The 15,410-nt window shown below is 35.2% G+C and overlaps 1 protein-coding gene across 8 annotated transcripts in view; it reads left to right on the top strand.

Annotated features, from left to right (window-relative positions):
- SENP7 (SUMO specific peptidase 7) overlaps positions 1 to 15,410 on the top strand; it is a 164,171-nt gene that overhangs the window by 137,732 nt on the left and 11,029 nt on the right. For 6 of the 8 annotated variants that reach the window (XM_045501864.1, XM_045501863.1, XM_045501862.1 and 3 more), the window contains 5 exons: positions 3,259 to 3,438; positions 5,036 to 5,298; positions 7,449 to 7,582; positions 9,190 to 9,306; positions 13,302 to 13,424. In XM_045501864.1, the coding sequence (XP_045357820.1) occupies positions 3,259 to 3,438; positions 5,036 to 5,298; positions 7,449 to 7,582; positions 9,190 to 9,306; positions 13,302 to 13,424 (817 nt within the window). The remainder of the gene's footprint in view (positions 1 to 3,258; positions 3,439 to 5,035; positions 5,299 to 7,448; positions 7,583 to 9,189; positions 9,307 to 13,301; positions 13,425 to 15,410) is intronic. The other 2 variants (XM_045501865.1, XM_045501861.1) reach the window with 1 other exon arrangement.

Here is a 15,410-nt window from a genome sequence, read left to right as displayed (position 1 = left end):
AATAAATAAACGTTGAAAAAAAAAATTAAAAAAAAAAAAATGGGCAGAGGAACTGAATACACATTTTTCCAAATAAGATATACAAATGGCAAATAAGCACATGAAAAGATGGTAAACATCACTAATCATTACAAAAATGCAAATCAAAACCACAATGAGATATTCCCTTACACCTGTTAGAATGGCTATCATCAAAATGACAAGAAATGAGCAAGTACACTGTTGTTGAGATTGTAAACTGGTACAGCTACTGTGGAAAATGGCCTATAGACTTAAGAAATTACAAATTAAACTACTATATGATCCAGCAGTCCCATTTTTGGGTTTATATCCAAAAGAAATGAAAACGGGATTTTGAAAAGATATATGCACCCCTCATTATTCATGTAGCCAAAATTTGGAAGCCACCTAAGTGTCTGTTGATGAATGGATAATTTTGTGGTGTATATGTACAATGGAATATTAATCTTGAGAAAGAATGAAAGCTTGCCATTTGCGACAACATGGATGGACCTTGGGGGCCTTTACTAATTGAAATAAGTCAGAGGAAGACAAATACTGCATGATATTGCTTATATGTGGAAACTAAAAAGGCTGAACCATAAATACAGAGACTAGCCATCGTGGTTACCAGGGACTGGGACATGGGGGAAATGGGAAGATGTTGGTCAGAGAGTATAGACTTCCAGTTATAAGATCAATAATGTACAGAATTGTGATCACAGTTAATAGTACTGTTATTATATACTTGAAAATTGCAAAGAGAGTTGATCTTACATGTTCTCATCACGAATATGAAATGGTAGTTACAGAGGTGTTAGCTAATGCTTTGATGGTAATTGTTTTGCAATAAATATATGAAATTAACATTAGCTTAAACTTACACAATGTTATATGATAATTTTATGTCAATAAATTTTATCTGGAAAAAATAAAATGAAAGGTCAAAGTAAGTGTAAAAAAAAAAAAAAGAAATATAAAGCAGAATAGCTAGGTAAAGAGAGAGAGGGAGATAGGGAGAGACAGAGCAGACTTTAAATGGCCTAAGTCAGTATGAAAGACTACAAAATAGATGCAAAGAGAAAGAGAACAAAAGAGTAATGAAAAGAAAAAAGTTTAAAAATACAAAGATAGAATAGAGGGAGGAATGAAAGGAAAGGAGAAAGGAGAGATAAAGGGATAAAAGAAGGAGAGAAAGGGAGGAAGTTAAAAAGAATGGAAAGCAGGCAGTATACAGCAAGGTAAGAATAGAGAAAGAAAAGGACAGTGAATAAATTAGACTGAGAAAAGGTAAAGAAAAAAAGCTATCAAAGAGAGAAGAAAAAGGAAGTGGCCAAGATAGGAAAGGGGAGGCAAGAGAGAGAAGTTTAAAGTGATGAGTCTCTAAGAATAAAATACAAAAGAAATGAAGGAAAGAATGTGGGAATGAGAGATAAAAAGAAGGGTTTGAAAGGAGGAGCCAGTAAGAAAATAAAGTACAATAGTGGACAGTGGGGAAAGAAATCTAAAAGTAACTCAGTCAAAATGCTACAGTAAAAATAAGATTGATGACTGGGTGACAGCTAGATAGGAAGGTAGACAGATATGTAGGCAGCTGTACAAAATACAAATAGATCCATAGGTAGGTGATGGATAGGTAAGTAGGTAGCTAGAGATTGATAGGTAGAAGTGATTTTAAAAAGGATTACCCAAGAAAATGTCAATAAATAAGAGGCAGAAAGAGAGTTAGAAAGGGAAAGAAGAAATGTAAAATGTTTTTTAAAATTTCCATGAAATAGTAAGTAGGCAGGTATGCATGCAGACAGACACAGAGGAAAAAATTGAAACACAGAAAAGGAGCAAGAAAAAGGCATGGAGAAATGGAATAAGGGAAGGAGAGAATGAATGAAGGAAAGAGGAAATATGAAAGAAATAAAGACAAGATGTTTAAAATGGATTGATTATAAGAAAATATTTAAAAGTAGAATGGCTCGTGTGGGAACATTAAGATGACTAGTTAAGTATGTAAGTACTTATTGTAAAATGCTTTTCAAACTTCAGTGTTGAGTGATATGAATCATCTGGGGTTTTTGGTTTTGTTTTTTATTTGTAAATCAATTCTGATTCAGTACATCTAAGGTGTGGCCTGATATCCTACATTTGTAACAGGCTCCAGTGTGATGCCAGTGTCTCAGGCTCAGAAGTAGATTTTAAGTAGCAAGGTGCCAGGAGATAATAGGAGGAGGAGTACGAAGAGATTTGTTTCAAATAGGTGTTCATCTTGAGTTTATACTTAACCAATACTTGTATTAGTTGTTCAACTGCTTGTTTTCTTAAAGTTGGGTCAGATGACCTTCAGGACTTCTTTATACCAGTTCTCTATTTCTTTGAATTAAAAAAAAAATCTTTAGGAAAGATTCTTTTGCTAACTCAGAGAAGGACCCATAATTCTAGGTGATTTCCTAGAAGTTTCAAGAAGTAAAATCTAATCTGGAAGAATTTTATTTTAAGTTTTATGTATTTATTTAATCTCTATACCCTATGTGGGGCTTGAACTCATGACCCTGAGATTAAGAGTTACATGCTTTTCCAACTGAGCCAGTCAGGTGCACCAAAACATGGAAGAATTAAAAAAAAAAATACTATCTTAGACCATTCAAAAGCTCATGTTATTTTTGAGAATCTTTTGATAGTGGCTAGTCTGTATAGGGGAATGCAGATATTTTAGGAGAAGAAGCATAAGAATAAATTGGCTAATGATAGCATTTGGGGATTTTGGTTGATCATATTAACCAAGATAGAAATATATAATTTTCTAAGTTAAAACCGTGCTAGTTGTCTGCATTGATAAAGTCGTCTTCTTTCCTTTCTTCCCCTCTCCCCCTGCTTCCCCTTCTTCCACTCCCTCTCCCCTCCCCCACCCTTCCTCTTCTCCTTCTTATTTTATTTTTTTCTGGTGATATAGCACTTCCAGTAAGAAATCTCTCTGGACAAGTTTATATGCTATGAAAATTTATTTTCATATTTCCCTTTCCTGGATATAACTGAGATTGATAATTATTTGGGCCTTTCTAATTGCAATATGATCTTTTTTATGCTAATAATATTGTTTGAGGTATTTCAGCCAAGGTTAGTGAAGTACACTGGAAATGATTTTTGTAAAACTTCACATATCATTCTTTTTGAAAAACATCATGTATTAAAGAAGAGTCATAAAGCGTATCAGTGTTAATTCCTAAATGGATAATTTATTAACTTGTTACCTTTTATTTGTTTCAGTCTCCCTGAATGAGGTTTCACTGCTAGTGGATACCACACATTTAAAGAGGTTTGGGTTATGGAAAAATAAGGATGATGATCACAGTAAAAGGAATCAAGCTATCCTTTTCCTTTGGGTCTCTGCAAATTATCTTCAAGAGATTCAGACCCAACTAGAAAACTCCATATTAAGCCAGCACTGTGAGTGTATGAAATATTTCTATATTTCAGAATAACCTGAGAAGTCCTGTGTATAGTTTTCTTCTAAAACAATTTAATAGAATGTAATTATTTCATTGAATTGAAATTAAGTAGACTTGATTAAAAATAATTTTAGCCCTTAATATTATACAAGGTAAATTATTTATTCTGCACAATTTCTCCTGATAATTTTACTCAACCAAGAGAAATTATCTGGTAAAATAAAAGGAATACTTTATCTTTTAGTCAGTTGCCATCCTTGGCTACCTTTCTTATGAATTTCTTGCCCTTGTTGCATAAAGAACTGTGGCAGCTAATCAATGGCAAAGTTAAATAAAATACAGAAGTCTTTACCTTCAACATTTTCTTTAGTTTTTTAAAAAATAAAACCTAGTTACTTATATATATCATTTCTCTAAGACTGGATTGAATACTTTTCTGTATGTTCCCATAAACTGGTCTGTATATATGCATCTTAAATATCTCCCAACTTTGTTTAGTTTTCAACTCCTAAAGGAGTCTAGTTTAGAATTGGGTAAATCAGATTAGTAAGCTTCTTTCTTACCTCTTTGATCTCTCTACCTTGCTGTCTCTACTCCCTTATATATTAAAGATGTTAAGTAGTGAATAAATTTTATACCTTTAATATTATAGTAGTCCCTCCCTTATCCATGGAAGATATATTCCAAGAACCCCAGTGGATGCCTGAAACCACAAATAGTACTGAACTCTCTATATATTATGTTTTTTTTCCCTAGACATACCTACATACTTTCCTATACATATGAAATTTAATATACAAATTAGCTACACTAAGAGATTAACAATAATAACTAAGAATAATTATAACATTATCCTGTAAGAAAAGTTACATGAATGTGTAACATCTTCTTGTGATTATGTGAGAAGAGGGAATGCTTATGTGATGACATGAAATGAGGTGAATGACACAGGCATTTTGATGTAGTGTTAGCCTACTGTTAACCTTATGGCAACAGGCCAGAAAAAAGATCTGCTTCTGGGCTGCTGTTGACCATGGGTAACTGTAACTGTGGAAAATGAAACCATGGGTAAAGGAGGACTACTTAGTTACTTTGCTGTCCTACTTCCAAATTAATTGGGAGAATTCATGATTAAATAGCAGAGAAGTTGGGGGAATAAAACTAGCCATTTATAATTATTATGGGTGGAGAGAATATAATTTGAGACGATTGTTGAAATGTTTGATGAAACAATGATTTTGAAGGAAGTGTTTGGTTGGTTGGAATAATTTTTTAATTGGTAGATTTGATAAATGGAGGAGGCTAGAGAAAAATAATTAGTTCCTTAGTTATCATTCATTCATTTATTCATACATTCATTAACAAATGCCAGGTAGTAGAGATACAGTAGCTAATGCCATTGTGAAGTTTCCATTTTAATGAAGGAGGAGTTTAAAACTTGAGTTTTGAATCTAGGTTACTAATAGCCTGTTTGGGGATTTAATTTCCCTCGGTTATTAACTAACATACAAAATGCTGTTATTAATAATTAAATTATTTATAGTCCTCTTGAACTATAATACTTGATTAAAATTGATTTATTTTTTCTTTTATAGCAAAATCCAGTGAATTCATTTTTCTTGAGCTATACAATCCTATTTCGCAAAGAGAAGAATTGAAATTAAAAGATATTATGACAGAAATAAGTACAACCAGTGGAGAATTGGAACTTTCTTATCCATTGTCTTGGTTTCAGGCGCTTCCTTTATTTCAGAACCTCTCTTCAAAGGAAAGTTCTTTTGTTCATTATTATTGTGCTTCGACTTATTCTTTTCCCGCTGTTGCTGCTGAAGAAATGAAGATGAAATCAGTGTCTCAGGTTAGCATCTGATTAATATAATTGTCAAGTTTTTTATTTAAAAAAAATTTTTTTTTTTAAACATTTATTTATTTTTGAGACAGAGACAGAGCATGAATGGGGGAGGGGCAGAGAGAGAGGGAGACACAGAATTGGAAGCAGGCTCCAGGCTCTGGGCCACCAGCCCAGAGCCCGACGCGGGGCTCAAACTCACGGACCGTGAGATCGTGACCTGAGCTGAAGTCGGACGCTTAACTGACTGAGCCACCCAGGCGCCCCTATAATTGTCAAGTTTTAGTAAAAACTTTTTCCCTGAAAATCAGGTGATTTCAAAATGCTGTGTTTTGTCCTAAGTGCTCAGGAGTCAACCTGAGAGAACTCTGAATACCAAATCTAAAATAGTCTTATTTTATTTTTAATTTATTTTATTTTTTAGTAAACTCTACACCCAATGTGGGGCTCAAACTCACAACCCCAAGATCAAGAGTCACATGCTTCACTGACTGAGCCAGCCAGGTACCCCACAGCTAGAATAATTGAATCAATAAAATCAGTAATGATAACATGATTATTACCAAAGAATATAAATACCCATAAATCTATATTGATACAAATAAATTTCAGAATCAATGAATGGAAAATACTGATGGTGGATAATTGACAGTTCTTTCTTAGGAAAGTATTTAACTAATAAATGTAAAATGAATAAAAATTACAAAGCCACCATAGAAAAACCATAGTTAGGGGCACCTGGGTGGCTCAGTCGGTTGAGTTTCTGACTTCAGCTCAGGTCATGATTTCACAGTCCGTGGGTTTGAGCTCCTCATCAGGCTCTGTGCTGACAGCTCACAGCCTGGGGCCTGCTTTGTATTCTGTGTCTCCTTCTTTCTCTGCTCACACTCTGTTTCTCTCTCTTTCTCTCTCTCTCTCTCTCTCAAAAAAAAAAAAAAAATATATATATATATATATATATATATATATAAATTAAAAAGAAAGAAAAACCATAGTTAATGATTGTTACAGGCAAGGCCCACCAAGAGATACTAAATTTAATGGGTAAAAACTTAAGGAGAAACAGGATATGTGCATAATCTCAAAGTTTCTCAACCAAAATATTTATTTATCACCAAAAGAAAAGTAAGAACTTTACAGTGGAGAAATGTGGCAGATATCACCAGGAATAAGATACTGACATGGTGTACCTGTCACATAATACACTGAGAGGGTACATGACTTCTCTGGTATTTTCCCCGATATTGTGTAGCCTCAGTCTAATCATGAGAAAAATCAAACAAATTCAGTTTCTTTTTTTTTTTTTTTTAAATTTTTTTTTTTCAACGTTTATTTATTTTTGGGACAGAGAGAGACAGAGCATGAACGGGGGAGGGGCAGAGAGAGAGGGAGACACAGAACCGGAAACAGGCTCCAGGCTCTGAGCCATCAGCCCAGAGCCCGACGCGGGGCTCGAACTCACGGACCGCGAGATCGTGACCTGGCTGAAGTCGGACGCTTAACCGACTGCGCCACCCAGGCGCCCCACAAATTCAGTTTCAAAATAACTGACCAGTACTCTCGAAAATATCAAAGTCATGAAAGACAAGGAAAGACAGGAATTAAAGGGTACTGATACAGAAAAAAAGATATTAGTAAAAAAACTAGTGAGATCAGAATAAAGTCTCTAGTTTATGTTATTATTCCAATGTTAATTTCTTAGTTTTGAAAATTGTACTGTGGTTATATAAGATGTTAATATTAGGGGATCTAGGAGAGGCTTGTATATCTCTGCCAAATACCTCTAGAAAGAAAGTTTTTAAAGTTTGCTATGACAAATATAAACTTTTTGTCTTTTAAATTTTATTTTGTCCTATTTATTGTATCTTTTGTTCATTTTGAACTGTAAAGTTTTCACATTGTTCTTTAATTATGGAGCCCAGATCTGTAACACTTCAAGTTAAACTTTGATCTTTGTATATACAATATGTTTTGATCAAGAGTGTTATTTTGATTCAGCTATATCTTTGTAGAAACTCCAAATGTATAGATGTAACTCATTGATAATTGATTTAGTCACATTTTCTCATAGAAGTTTAGGTTTTGACTTCGTCCTTTTGAGAGCTAATGTGCATTTATGTATTTATAAGGAAATCTTTTTCTTTGCCATTTCTTGTCAGCCTTCAAATATGGATAGAGCCAAGCCTACTTACACCTTCCTACAGAAGCAAAGTAGCGGTTGCTACTCACTTTCTATTACATCTAATCCAGATGAAGAATGGCGAGAAGTCAGGCACACGGGACCTGTTCAGAAGTATGTACTATCATAGGCTGTTTGTGATAGGTAGACACATTAGTAATTTTCAGTCATGTTGCTGATTTTAAGTAGTTTGACTTTTTCTTTTTAATTGAGGTATAGTTGGCATACAATATTATATTAGTTTCAGGTGTATACCATAATGGTTTGACAATAGTTTGCCTTTGTAAATGTTTTGAGTTTTATTCTTAAAAAAAATTTTTTTTTTTTACACTTATTTATTTTTTGAGAAGACATAGAGAGACAGAGCACAAGTTGGGGAGGGGCAGAGAGAGAAGGAGACACAGAATCTGAAGCAGGCTCCAGGCTCGGAGCTGTCAGCACAGAGCCTGATGCGGGGCTTGAACCCACAAACCGTGAGATCATGACCTGAGCCTAAGTCGGACACCCAACTGACTGAGCCACCCAGGCGCCCCAGTGTTTTGAGTTTTATTCTTACACTGATGGTTAGTGATAGAAATAACAATATTTTATTTTAGAGAAAGTTAAAAACATTTATTAAGAAAACAGTCAGTGCCATTCCATTATTTTTAGTAAAGTATGCCTCAATTTAAGATACTTTGGAGTTTATCAGAACTTTCTTTTCTGAAGTTGCTATGTTACTCATATTTCCTCTTTTATATGTCTTCTTAGGGTGGTCAGGCAGAATAGGGATTCTGTGCATTTAAGGGTGACTTCTATTCTTCTGTGTGATTCCTTTTTTCTGTTAAAAAAAAAAAGCAAGTGAAAGAATAGGATAGAAAATAGCCAATAAAATACTAACTATCATATTAGCATTTAAAGTTTTCACATATTCTTATTTGATTTAAGTGCTTTGGTTGCCTAGATTAAATCAGTTGCAGTTGAGTCCATCTTCTTGAATCTTTCTAGTTCAAGAAGTATAGTTATACCTTTATTTTTTACTACATTTGTGCAGTGAGGACCATCCTGTCTATTCCAAGATTATAGTTGGAAACTCACAACTGCTCTTCTGAGTTTTAAGAAAAGGTGCCAGAAGAAAGATGCCTAATTAGTTGTCATCTGTTTCCTACTTTTTTCTGGTTGTGTTATAATTACTTGTTTCCTATATTCTGTTAAGTTTTACATTATAAGCACTTTATTATAAGGAAACTTGCTTCTCTGCTCCCTTGTTATTTCTGTATTGTTTGGCTGTTGGTGTAGACTAGCCACAAGTAGAAGAACATAGTTTTTGACTGCTTGCTCTTTTGAATGGAAAGGAACTAGTCTTGTGGATTCAAACTTAGAGTTGGAAGGTAGAGCACAGGAAAATCTTTCATGGTTTATTACATCAGTGGGTTGAAAGTTAAAAATTGTGCAGAAGAGAGACATCTTAGATGGCATTATAACTGAGACATAACGTATTGGTTAGACAAATATGAGACTAGGTCACATGGGAAGGACTGGAAATGAAAAGATAATGGAAGTACTATTACTAGCTTCTGAAAATAAAGGAAAATATAATTGCTTGTATCCTGTCAATTATTTTTACTCTGTACATTATAGTTATTGAATACACTGCCCTAGTATTGTTCCATATAACAAATCTCTTTGATACTAGAATTTTCACTACCAATGTGTTTTAACTTTAGTTTTACTTTTTTAAGGTTGATTGTATATCCTCCACCACCTACTAAAGGGGGATTAGGAGTAACTAATGAAGATCTGGAATGCTTAGAAGAAGGAGAGTTTCTTAATGATGTAATCATTGATTTCTATCTTAAGTAAGTACAGTGATGAATGATCTCATTTGTTTTATCAGTTTTGATGTGAACTTTAAACTGCATGTCTATCACTGAAGTTTTTTAACTCTAGCTAAAAGTAACCTGCCAACAATTCAGATTTTAGAAATTTTTGCCGGAGCGCCAGGGTGGCTCAGTTGGTTAGGTGTTCGACTCTTGACTTCAGCTCAGGTCATGATCTCACAGTGGTGGGATTGAGCCCTGTGTTGGGCTCTGTGCCAACAGGGTGGAACCTGCCTGGGATTCTATCTCTCTCTCTCTCTCTCTCTCTCTCTCAAAATAAATACATGTTGAAAAAATTGTTTGCCTACCGAGGTTTTCTACAGTTGACTACTTCAGTTTGTATATACTCCAGAAGAGTTGCTATTTTTTGTTTGTTTTAGTTTTTGTTTATTTGTTTATTTTTTTTTTATTTATACTTCTTAACTGTTGTATTACTGTGGTGAAGGAAGTATCTAAAAATTACAGATCACTTTGGGAAAGGAAAAGAAGCAACTCTGTAGTTATCTATTCTGCCTTTAAGTGCTGTAAGAGTTACCTGTCATTTAAAAAACCCATATCAATATGCCATTAAAAAATAATTTTCAACTTTGCATAGCTTAGTTGAAGGAATAGATAGGAAGGTTTTATAAACTTTGATGCAAAGTTTCTAGCCTGCATCTTTCCTGAGTCCTATTGTTTACGTATACTAGCCTTATTCCAGTCACTCAGGCTCTGAATCTCTATCACTAGCCCTTCATCTCAGATACTGTACATTTGACCTCTAGAAGTTTGATCTGGGTCTTTTTTAATATCTTATACCTAGGGCCTCCATGAATTAGGGGGTTTTCCAGCCTGTCTGGTAAGAACAGGCACCATTCTTGTCACTGGCTCATTCCCTCTCATCTTTTCAGGTAGTTCTCACCCCAGCATTTTCCTCACACACATGCAATGGTCATTCTTCTAAATACTTGAGGAGGACGCTGCAGATGTCTGGAGTTCTGTTTATCTACGACTCTTCCCTTTTTAGTATTCTAATCTGTAAATTCTAGCTGTCTTGGTCTCTCCTGACTTTCAGCATCTCAATGTGGAGTCTGCCACCTGGGTTACTCCTTCCTGTGCTGCCACCTGGAAACTACCAAAACAGTAAACTGGGGCATGAGTGGAGCTCGCCTTGTTTATTTCTCATTTCTCAAAGACCACTCTTCTTTGTTGCCTGATGTCTAGTGTTTTGAAAACTATTGATTCACATGTATTTTGTGTGATTTTTCGCTTCTTTCATCCAGGTGAGTAAATCTGGTCCCTATTGTTCTGTCTTGGCTGGAAGCAGAAGTCTTCATCATCATTGACTCTTCACCCTTCCTTCCCTATCTGCATACTCAGTTGCCAATTTTAGTAGATTCTGTCTCTCAAATTCATTTATTCTTTTTCTTCTGTCATCATGATTTCCTAGTACTTCTTACCTGAATTGTTATTCTGTCTTTTTAACTAGTGTCCTTGTATTTTTTATCTCTGTTTTCCTGTGCATTAGGTGTATTATGACCACCAGTATTCTTCTTAAACCACTCTATGAATGCAGTTCCCATTAGAAACTTATAGTAATTTCTTATTACCTGTCAAAATGAGTTCAGACCATCTGGCTTTTGAGAGTCCTGATAATATGACACTAATCTATCTCTTTAGCCTTTTACACGTATTTCATAGTCCAGCAAAATTGAATTATAAACAGTTTACTAAACAAAGCCTATTCTTAGTCACTCTTCTGCCTTAATGCCCTGCTCTCTTGTTTCTTGGAAGACTTTCCTCTTTATCTCAACCTGTTGAAGTTTTATTCCTCTTTCATGGTTCCTCTCAAATGGTACCTTCCTCAAAACTTTCCCTGATCTTCTAAACAGATATTATTAATTTCCATAATACTCCATTTGCATCTTTTTAATGTTACTTATAATATTTTTCTTTATTTTTTTAATGTTTATTTAATTTTTTTTTAGAGAGAGGCAGAGCATGAGCAGGGGAGGGGCAGAGAGAGGGGGAGACACAGAATCCAAACCAGGCTCCAAGCTCTGAGCTGTCAGCATAGAGCCGGATGTGGGGCTCGAACCCATGAACTGCAGGATCATGACCTGAGCTGAAGTCGGACACTTAACTGATTGAGTCACCCAGGCACCCCTTATTTTGCATTATTTTAAAGTTAGTTGGTGATTTTTATTTTTTTTTTAATTTTAATGTTTATTTCTGAGGCAGAGAGAGACAGAGCATGAGTGGGGGAGGGGCAGAGAGAGAGGGAGACACAGAATCCGAAGCAGGCTCCAGGCTCTGAGCTGTCAGCATAGAACCTGATGCGGGGCTTGAACTCACAAACCGTGAGATCATGACCTGAGCCGAAGTCGGTCGCTCAACCGACTGAGCCACCCAAGTGCCCCAGTTAGTTGGTGATTTTATGATCATTCTTACTCTAAAGGTTAAGCATCTTATGTCTTTAAAAAAAAAATTTTTTTTAATGTTTATTTATTTTTGAGAGAGAGAGAGACAGAGCGCAAGTTGGGGAGGGGCAGAGAGAGAGAGGGAGACACAGAATCTGAAGCAGGCTCTGAGCTCTCAGCACAGAACCCGATGTGGGGCTAGATGAATGGTGACATCATGATGTGGCCCGAAGTTAGAGGCTTAACCAAGTGAGCCACCCAGGCACCTCCATCTTACTTATTTTTGTATCCGTATAATAGTGCCAAATTTATATTTGGTGAGATGAACTGGATCATATTGTTAGTCTTTATATGTTTTATTAGAATTAACGAATACAATTTTATTCCCAATTTATTTCCAGTAGTACTTTTCTATATTTCCTATTCACTAAATTACCTGTTTCTCTGTCTCATTGACTTATTTTCAGAGAGGATTCTAACTTTAGTGTTGTTTTTTTTAAATAATTTTTTAATGTTTTTATTTATTTTTGGGAGAGAGAATGCAAGTAAGGGAAGGGCAGAGAGAGAGAGAGAGGGAGGCACAGAATCAGAAGCAGGCTCCAGGCTCTGAGCTGTCAGCACAGAGCCCAATGTGGGGCTTGAACTCAGGAATCGTGAGAAGATGACCTGAGCCAAAGTTGGATGGTTAATCGACTGAACCACCCAGGCGCCCCCTAACTTTAGGTTTTAAATGACTTTCTATTTATTTTTTAAATTAAGGTGTAACTTTCAAGTAGTAAAGTACATAAATCTTAAGTGTGCAGCTAGTGAATGTTCACAAATGTATGCACCCATAATATCATCATTTAGATCAAGGCAAAGAACATTTCCAGCACACCAGAAGCATCCTTTGTGTCTCCTTCCATGTAGCAAAGCCTGTCCATAACCACATTTAAAAAAATGTCAAGTTGTATTTGTCTTCTATGCTTTTTTTCTTAAAGCAATTACAAGGTCATTTTTGAATCTGCAGAGATTCAAAAGCAGAGTTAAGAATAGCAGAGTTCACTAATATAAAGAGTTTAATCACTAAATGATTCAATTACAAGCTTATGTTGAAGAATTGTTTTAGTAGAAATGGACTCAGGATTTATATATTGGACATATCTCACAGTAATTAAAATTTTTCTAGATTTATTTTAGGAGTGTCAGGGTTTCAATCTTATCTCTGTGTGGTATTTGATTAATATTTCCTTCTATACTCACTCCTCTGGATTGTAAGCTATATGGCAGCATGTACTACCCCACCTTTCCCCATTTTATGTCTCTAATATAATTATGGTGCTCTGCACATGTTAGGAATTTGATAAGTAATTGTTAAGTAAATGAGTTAATAAGTGGGCAATTTCAGCTTTAAATAATCTTGATGGAAGGTGAGGTAAATAAAGAACAATTTTAGCTGGAATCTGAGCAGATTGCAAGATTGCTTTGAATCTAAGTGGTCATAAAAATGAAGATTTACAGAACACATAAGATAATTGGGGGAAGATTAGGTAAAATCTAAAAATAACTTACTTCTGTGGTTTTGCTATTTTACAGATATCTTATATTGGAGAAGGCATCAGATGAACTTGTTGAACGAAGTCACATTTTTAGTAGCTTTTTCTATAAATGCTTGACAAGAAAAGAAAATAATTTGACTGAAGATAATCCAAATCTTTCGTAAGTCAGTCTTTCAACGTACTTCAGTTTTAAGAGAAAAATATGCTGTGTTGATGCTCCTAGTAAAAAAAACTTCTTACAGTTTTTCCTAGAGTGATCAGTATTACCATTTGTGCAGGCCTTTCAGCTCTTTCTCACCCCACTGTTCTTTTCCCTAACAGAGGAGGCTGACTCTTGCAGGCTGCATTTCCAAGTGCATGTTCTGTGGGGGACGCTGGAAGTTGGAGGGCAAGGGAGGAAAAAGTCAGGTTATTTCTTTCTTAACCTCTTTGCATTAGGCAGTGATTTTGGCAGTGGCTCTATTTCCTCTATGGGTCCCATCTTATTTATTTATTTTTTAAGTTTATTTATTGAGAGAGAGAGAGAGAGCGAACAAGCATGTGCACATGTGAGGGGAGGGGCAGAGAGAGAATCCCAAGCAGGCTCCACATTGTCAGCGTGGCACTCAACACAGGGCTCATTGCCGGGCTCAAACCCAAGAATCGTGAGATCAGAACCTGAGCCGAAATCTAGAGTTGGATGCTTAACTGACTGAGCCACCCAGGTGTCCCTATATTTAACTTATTTGATGGCTTCCTGTTCTATTTTATGTATATAGAAATTGATGGTTGGTACCATGCATTTAATCTTATGTTTTGTTTTAAGATTAGTCATTATTTGGCATAGCCACCTAGAAACTGATGAAATGAAAGCAAGTGGATTCTGCTGTGGTTTTAAATTTTAAAGTAATTTTTTAAAATTAGAAGTTACATGTTTGATCATATATAAAAGTAATATAAAACAGTGTTACATAAGTGGCATATTCCAGGGTAAGACATATATAAGGTACTAAGATACTATACTTCATATCTTATATACACACACATACACACAGTTGACCCTTGAACAACATGGATTTCAACCATGGAAGTCCATTTATATGCAAATTTTTTGGGATAAATACAGTACATGTATATACTGTAAATACTGCAAATGTATTTTCTCTTCCTTATGATTCTCTCAACATTTTCTTTTCTTTAGCTTACTGTATTATAAAAATATATAATACATATACCACAAAATGTGTGTTAATTGGCTTTATGTTATCAGTAAAGCTTCTGGTCAACAGTAGGCTATTAGTAGTAGTTAAGGTTTGGGGATCCAAAAATTATATAGGTGGATTTTTAACTCCATGGCGAGGCTCAGTTCCCCTATCCCCTCACAGGTAAATACTTAGGTTAATGCTTGGCCTGATATATATGTAATTAGTTATCACACAAAGAATTTCTACAAATCAGTAAAAAAATAAGAAGATAGCCACAAAGCAGAGTGGTAAGGGGTATAAACCTTAATGGTAAATAAATCTCTGACAAGACACTTCAACTACTAGTGTAAGGGAATTGCAGACTAAATGATGCACAAACTCATTACTATGGATTATGAGATGCTGAGATCTGGCTTCTGCCCGTCTCCCTACTCTCACCTCATGACATCCTTTCTCCTCACTTACCCTCCTTCAGCTCAGCCTTCCTCCTTTCAGTTTTCAAATATGCTAAGCTCTTTTCCTATTTTCTGACTGAAATTTCTTCTCCTGGCACTTTTTTTGTATTATAACATGGTTTGTGATCATTGGTTTGTTTGCTTGTCCTAAGGTTAAACTTCATGAGGTCATGGACTTTATCTGTCTTATTTTCTACTCTGTCCCAGTGCCTTTTGCTCAGTGCTTGTAACATACTAGGAACTTGGAAGAGAATAATAATATATTTTATTGAATGGGAGAGAACTCTTAGACATATAATTAAAGATCTTCCAAAGAGTTAGGAACTGAGAGTAAGAGATTATATTGTGTTTCCCATAACCTCTCCCATTCTCCTTGTTCCATCTAGTGTCTAATATATCAATCAAATAAGTCCAGTATGATCAGGAAATCAAACACCAACATAACAAAACAAAAGAAAACCAGGTGTCTATCTTTAAGATTTTCAAATGGAAAAGCAAATTAATAGG

This window comes from Leopardus geoffroyi, chromosome C2 (assembly GCF_018350155.1).
Source record: "Leopardus geoffroyi isolate Oge1 chromosome C2, O.geoffroyi_Oge1_pat1.0, whole genome shotgun sequence".
NCBI classification, from domain to species: domain Eukaryota; kingdom Metazoa; phylum Chordata; class Mammalia; order Carnivora; family Felidae; genus Leopardus; species Leopardus geoffroyi.
This window is presented reverse-complemented; position numbering and strand designations above follow the sequence as displayed.